We start from the raw sequence: 7,591 nt of genomic DNA, 5'->3' as shown, positions 1-7,591 counted from the left end.
AGCTGTATTGGTTCTCGGAATACTCCAACCTGCGGTAGCAAGCTGGTAAACATTAGTACTAGAATTGTGTTTTAATACTGGAACGAAAACAAACAATTGAAGTGTCTAGCGGTACTTGATATTTTGTAGAATGTATTTAGATATCCAGGATAACTAGGTCAGTACAGAAATTCCCATAATTGTTTGATGTAGACACTAGATGTAGGTTCTTTGGCGTGCGCAGGTTGGCAGCGCGCTGGCACAGAGAAAATAAGCCGGCGAGCCACTATTGGCTGGCTGTCGTATTGATCGCCTGCACTTGTCTCCGAGCATTTCGTCTGCGGCGTTTGATCTGCTAGGAGGTGTCGGATGGAGCTCCTCAAATGCAAGGTTATAGTAATTGATGTGTACATCCTCAGGTGAATGCCACAATCCTGATGAAGTTTGTGAACCGCGCGAGGTAACTCGGCGTGAATCGTAATGTCGTGCTGCGATACAGCGACAACGATAGCTCCGCCTGAAGATGAATGTTTAAAGGTTCGCAAGTGGTGGTGTTTTTTGCTCTCTAGTATATTCACGTTTCTAGCTGGATTGCTGATAGTATTGTTGTGGAGGGCGTTCGCGTTTCTGTGCTGTCGCAAAGAACCTGATCTCGCACCAAATGACCCGAAACAGAAGGAGCAGAAGGCTGCTCGGCAGGGCAAGCAGGAGTTCGAAGGGACTTTTATGACCGAGGCCAAAGATTGGGCCGGGGAGCTGATTTCGGGTCAGACAACCACAGGCAGAATCTTGGTGAGTAATATTCACTTGTTTATACATTTTTGAAGGTTTTTATATAATGCATAAAATACTGCAATACCTGTAGGCTTCTGCTAAGTAGAGCCTGTTTCTAAGTTCGTGGCCCTGCAAGTGTTAAAAATACAATCGATTGTAGGGCGAGGAGAAGCTGTCTTATACGACTTCTATTATGTATTGATTCCTTAATTGGAGAGTCTATTACGGTACAGAAATATTGTCTTGCATTAATCGTTTATTGGAAAAGAAAATTTGTCTGAAGGACGAGGTTTGTGAGAATTTATCTGGGTAAGATATTGCCGTCTGTCTACATTTAACATTCATTACCTTCGAAATTGCTAGAATGATGTAATTTTGAACACCAGGAAAAGGCCTTTTAAATGCTGAACAATTACACCGTTACTTTGAAGAAGTATTATCAGGTTTCCATAGGTCTTATGGATCGACAAATGCGGCAAGAAGTTAAAGTAATTGGTGTGTAGGATAGAACATGAGTGCACAATTCTGAATGTTTGAAGGTTTAATTTTTACAGAATTTCTTTTTTCTTGCTTTCCATGGTTTGTACTACTCATTTTGAATGATAATCCTCTATTAACCTACAGTAGTGTAGTTCCTTGCTTGTGATACTGGACATTACCTACAATCGACTGTAAATACAATTTGGAATGTCGTGTTTTTTAAATGTTTTATTTCCACATGAGTGGACTTCATAATGTTGTATTATTTTTAAAAACACGGATATTGTGAATTATAGAGGTTTCCTGTACGTGCTTCCTGGAACTGCATGCGATTACGAGTGTGGGTTTTCTGCACAAAATCAGTTAAGGGTTGAGGTAAAATGTTCCCAGTTACAGTATTACAAGTAGCACTGAGATAGCTGGAGAATAACTAAGCTGTAGGTTTGAAAAATGTGAAAATCAGTTGATAGCGTGTAGTTGACTTGGTGTTGCTATGTAATAAGAGTTGGAGCTAATCTCTCAACAGCTTGCTATATCTCTCATGTAGAGTGTTTTTGTCACTTGTCACTGGATGTATTATTTTTAACTTAGTTTCACTTTAAGAATTCTCTAGAAATATCGCCTGGCGTGTCCGTATGTCGAGCTAATTTTAGCAGCAGAAGTTATGAATCTTTATTCTATAGGCGTTTCTTATTAGAGCTGCCTTTGGAAAAGTGCCATTATATGCAACCTGTTAATAGTTTCCGCTCAGTGTAAATCTGTATTGTGGGGAGGAATCCCTTTAGAAAAATAAAATGCTAGAGCGTGTCGCTATTTCAGTTATTGACTTAATCGTCCTGTTTTACACGCAAGTATAGTAAAAATAGGCGGATCGCTGTCGACATGCGATGGAATGATTATCATATACAGTACAGAGCTTAGGTGGGCGTGTTTATTATACATGCGTGTGCAAGGCTTGTCAAATGGCTCAGCACAAGGAAGAATACATTCTGGTTCATGGCGGGTGACGGAACGGAAAAAAAAATAAGTGGCTATTTATTAGTCCGCCTCTTTGGTGTAGTGGCTAGCATTATTAGCTGCCACCCCAGAGGTCCGGGTTCGATTCCCGGCTCTGCCACGAAATTTGTAAAGTGGCTGGAACGGGGTCCACTCAGTCTCGGGAGGTCAACTGAGTATAGGGGGGTTCGATCCCCACCTCAGCCATCCTCGAAGTGGTTTTCCGTGGTTTCCCACTTCAAGCAAATGCCGGGATGGTACCTAACTTAAGGTCACGGCCGCTTCCTTCCCTCTTCCTTGTCTATCCCTTCCAATCTTCCCATCCCCCCCAATGCCCCTGTTCAGCATAGCGGGCGAGGCCGCCTGGGCTGGGTACTGGTCCTCCTCCCCAATTGTATAACCCCCACCCAAAGTCTCACACTCCAGGACATTGCCATTGAGGCGGTAGAGGTGGAATCCCTTGCTGAGTTTGAGGGGAAAACCGACCCTGGAGAGTAAACAGATTAAGAAAGAAAGAAAGCTATTTATTAAAGATGGTTTTATTGTTTGTGCCAAAGTGTTTGAGTTTCATTTTAGGATGGAACCTAAAGAATTGTCAGGCATTGTTAACTTGAAAATATTCTGATAGTTCGCCCCTTGTAGGTTAGTGGTAAATTTGTAGTCGGCATGTATATTCAAATGTTTCTCCCTATTCATCAAGATATTTTATTTGTGTAGTTAGTATGGGATTTATTTTCATCAGGCAAGTATATTTTGTCTTTTTGGTATCACAGTTGTCCCGGTATTGGACGGCTAAGTATTTAACCACTATTCATCTAGGTTCGGTTCAATATGTGAAAGGTGGTCAAATACATGTCCAAATACCCACGCAAAAAAAGGGCATTAACATTTGCTCGTTAAAGGCTTATGACCGTTCTGAGTCAGATAGGTTTTCGTCGACGATCGGGTAGGAAAGAGCTAGGAGTGGGAAGAATTGGCCGTGGCCTTCGATACAGCTCCATCATTTGCCTCGTGAAAATAGGGGACGGAGCAAGTGGCCGTGCGGTTAGGGTCGAGCAGCTGTGAGCTTGCATTCCGGAGATAGTGGGTTCGAACCCACTGTCGGCAGCCCTGAAGATGGTTTTCCGTGGTTTCCCATTTTCACACCCGGTGAATCCTGGGGCTGGACCTTAAGGCTACGGCAACTTTCTTCCCACTGCTAGCCCTTTCCCATCCCATCGTCGCCATAACACCTATGTGTCGTGCGACGTAAAGCAACTTGTGAATTAAAAAAATAATCAACGGGATCTGGGTTCGAAACCCTCCGAGGGGAATTGTGAAGATGGTTTTCTATGCTTTCGTATTGTCTGGCTCAAAGCTTAATTGGCTACCATCCTGGCCTTTGATCCAAGGTGTCCCGAGTTCGATTCTCGGTCGGGTCGGGGATTTTAACTTCCATCGGTGGATTCCTCGGGCTTGGGGGCTGCACCAGGCCTTTCCGGGGGCCACACGCCTTTAGTTATGCTTTCCTCTTTTCATACCAGGCAAATACAAGCGCTGTACCTTTATTAAGGTCACGACTGCTTCCTTGCCAGTCCTAGCAGTTTCCTATCCCATCGTCAGAGGAAACCTGTCTGCGCAAGTGCGGTGTTAATCAAACGAGTAGATAAATAAATTGATTGGGCCGCATGGGGTAAGACAAGTAGAGGAAGAGTAAGGATACTCAGTTTTAATGATGTAAAGGTAAGAGTTGTAAAACTAAATGAGGTCGCAGGGATAGTTTCAAGTTGAAGATCATGGAGACTCTCAAGTAATTCACAGCGACTTGCAGATTGGACGCTGAAAGACCTAAGTTTAGAATGAAGACTTATAAATAAATAAATAAATAAATAAATAAATAAATAAATAAATAAATAAATAAATAAAATGACAAAGACGGGTATTTGAAGGAAAGCGGGTAGGAAGTCACAGTTCGATAAAATAGCCGGACTATGCGCCTCAGACGGTAGAGCGTTGGTCTTCTGACCCGAGCTTGGCAGATTTCATCCTGGTTCAGTCTAGTGGTATTTGAAGGCGTTCAAATGCGCCAGCCTCGTGTCGATAGATTTACTGATTTTTTTTCTTTTTTTTTTTTTTCTTGTGGCTTTACGTCGCACTAACACAGGTCTTATGGCGACGATGGGATAGGAAAGGGCTTGGAGTTGGAAGGAAGCGGCCGTGACCTTAATTAAGGTACAGCCTCAGCATTTGCCTGGAGTGAAAATGGGAAAGCACGGAAAACCAAATTCAGGGTTGCCGACAGTGGGATTCGAACCCACTATCTCCCGGATGCAAGCTCACAGCTGCGGGCTCCTAACCGCACGGCCAACTCGCCCGGTGATCTACTGGCCCGTAAAATACTCCTGCGAGACAAAATTCCGGCACCTCGACGTCTCCGAAAAGCGTTAGAGGTAGTTGGTGGTACGTAAAACCAATAATCTTGTTACCGTACTGGATATAATAAGGAACACTAAAATCAGAGGTACAGAAGAATGCGTTGTATGCGGGGCTGAATAGCTCAGACGGAATAGAGCTCATGAGGCAGGTTCGATCCCGGTTTAAACCTGTGGTATTTGAAGGTGCTCAAATACGGCAATCTCGTGTCGGCACATATGGCAGCACGTGAAATAACTTCTGCAGGACAAAGTTCTGGCACTTCGGCGTCTTCGAAAACCGTTATAGTGAGACGTAAAACCAATTACATTTTCATTAAAATGAGTTGGGCATGATTGAAAAAGAGGCTAAAACGGTTCTGACACACGACTACGAACACCTAGGGAAGGGTGGATGGATTTTGTAAGGAGGAACTTTGCTAGAAGAGGATTGAACAAGGTAGGGAAGTATGGAGTAAGGTGTATAGATCCAAGGGTTGTAGGAAAATTACTGCATTTTAGAAAAATCTTAATTAATTTGTCTATCTAAATGATGATGATGATGATGATGATGATGATGATGATAATATAATAATAATAATAATAATAATAATAATAATAATAATAATAAATAACAGGTGGATGTTTGGAGAAGAGCGGGTAGGTCAGGCCTATGCGGTGCCGAGTAGAGAAAACCCAGTATATGGCAAGACGGCCAGAAAATAAATCCGTTTTAATCACACAACACGGTAAAATCGTACAAGTCATTTTAAATACCTTGGTGAAACTATATAGTTCTCGGGACTAAACCGGATCGCGAATGAACAAAGAATCAAGGTACGGAAGGCTCACAAACTAACGTGTTGAAAAATTACGGCAATATAAAATAGTAATTCTTCCAGAAGCAACCTGTGGAGCCGAAACAATGGTGATGTAGGTTGATTCTAAAATTAAGGACATAGAAAAAACAGGAACAAATTCTGCGGTGATTTATGCGGCAGTCAAGACAAATGGCATCTGGATGAAGAGGCCGCAGAACGACCTATATGAAAAGATAAACACCATTACGGATGCAATCTGGAAACGTCGAGCAAAGTTTTACACACACATTTACAGAAGGACAACTTCAGAACGACAAAGAAAGTACTCAACATCGTAACAAAGAGTAAATGCGGTACAGAATGGCTAAGAGGTTCAGAAGGGCCTACAACAGATCAACATAGCGAATCTCGAGGTCCGCACAGAGTGCCGAAATAAAATCACAAATGTAAAATTTGAGTCAAGAATATCACGACAACCTGGGGAAAAGCGGACAGAGAAGCGGAAGAGGAAACATTCAGAGAGGATGACGAGATTTTGAGAAGAAAGGACAAACACCTGAAGATGCCATTGTGTATTAAAGTTCAGTCGCTCTCCTTAAGGGGTACAATCGTGTAAATAATAAAATATCCATCCCCTAGTCCCCCTTTCCTGATACTGGGATGAGGCGAGATGGAAATTATATGGCCGGATGCCCTTCCTGACGCCAACCTCAGTTAAGCGACTAATGGAGGTGAAATGAAAGAAATTGCGTAAGGAGATGGAAGGAATCTGCTGTGGCCAAGGAATAGGAACTGTGCCGACATTTGTCTGGAAGCGAAAATAGGAAACCACATAAAACTATTCTCAGGACAGCCAACGGAGGGGTCCGAACCACTCTTCTCCGGAATGCAGAGCTTGGCTCCAAAACCAGAATAGCACATTACACGTGCAGCCACTACGCTTAATAATAATAATAATAATAATAATAATAATAATAATAATAATAATAATAATAATAATAGACCTCTGTGCAGACCGACGTTCCGTTTTCCTCTTCCAGATGGCAGAGTAAACAGGATGTGTCTCGGGTGATGTATGGCTGAGATTTAATGAAATTTTTGCTGTAAGTACCAAATATGTGCCAGAAATATTTTGCGTGCCGACATCGTAAGTGTTGAATGGAAATTTGTCTATTTTTCAAAAATCAGACTGCATCCGCCGGTTTTGAATCCGCAATTTTGGTATCCGGATGTCGACGTTGTGCCACTGATCCACAGAGGACATTATTATTATTTATTATTATTATTATTATTATTGACTTTTATGCCTTTCATCACGTTGAACATTATCATCTGATAAAATACCTAAAAATTCAAAGATTAATAACACCGCATAAAGTCTACAGCATTAAACATGTCCGCCTACGTGGCTAAATGGTAGCGTGCTGGCCTTTGGTCACAGGGGTACCGGGTTTGATTGCCGGCAGGGTCTGGAATTATAACCATAATTGGTTAATACCCCTGGCACGGGGTCTGGGTGTATGTGCTGTCTTCATCATTTCATCCTCATCGCAACGCGCAGGTCGCCTACGTGCGTCAAAATGATCTGCTCCAGGGCTCCCCGGAGGCCACACGCCAGTAGCATTAAACATCACAGCCTGCACGGTTGCTAGGGTTACACTTCCATAACGCAAATTTTCAGATGACCCCCAATGATCAGGTATATTTATGTCAAAACAGTAATTCAGGCAGTGAACATTATTTGAGAAAATTGTGGTACGAAGACTTATGAAAAAACCGAGCGAGTTTGCCGTGCGGTTAGCAGCGCGCAGCTGTGAGCTTGCATTCGGGAGATAGTGGGTTCGAACTCCACTGTCGGCAGCCGTGAAAATGGTTTTCCATAGTTTCCCCACTTTCACACCAGGCAAATGCTGGGGTATACCATAAGGACACTGCCACAGCCACTTCCTTCCCATCGTCGGCATAAGACCTATCTGCGTCGGTGGGACGTAAAGCCAACTGAAAAAATAAAAAAATGAGAAATTACTCTCTTAAAATATCGCAATATATGGACAATAAATGGCTTCAAGAATTAATTCGAGAAAATAGAGCGGTTTGACAGAATTCTAGTAAGTCCAAAATCGCCAGCGTCGGACGTGAAAAGGTTAAATC

At 42.6% G+C, this 7,591-nt stretch overlaps 1 protein-coding gene across 1 annotated transcript in view; it reads left to right on the top strand.

Annotated features, from left to right (window-relative positions):
* The first annotated feature begins 340 nt into the window (after window positions 1–340).
* Window positions 341–7,591, top strand: part of slo (calcium-activated potassium channel slo) — a 1,051,052-nt gene continuing 1,043,801 nt past the window's right edge. Inside the window, exon 1 of the mRNA XM_067152575.2 lies at window positions 341–771. Within this exon, the coding sequence (XP_067008676.1) occupies window positions 460–771 (312 nt within the window). The 5' untranslated portion in view covers window positions 341–459. The remainder of the gene's footprint in view (window positions 772–7,591) is intronic.

Source organism: Anabrus simplex, chromosome 8 (assembly GCF_040414725.1).
Source record: "Anabrus simplex isolate iqAnaSimp1 chromosome 8, ASM4041472v1, whole genome shotgun sequence".
In the NCBI taxonomy this organism is placed as follows: Eukaryota; Metazoa; Arthropoda; class Insecta; order Orthoptera; family Tettigoniidae; genus Anabrus; species Anabrus simplex.
The sequence above is the reverse complement of the archived record's forward strand: the minus strand, read 5'-3'. Positions and strand labels throughout refer to the sequence as shown.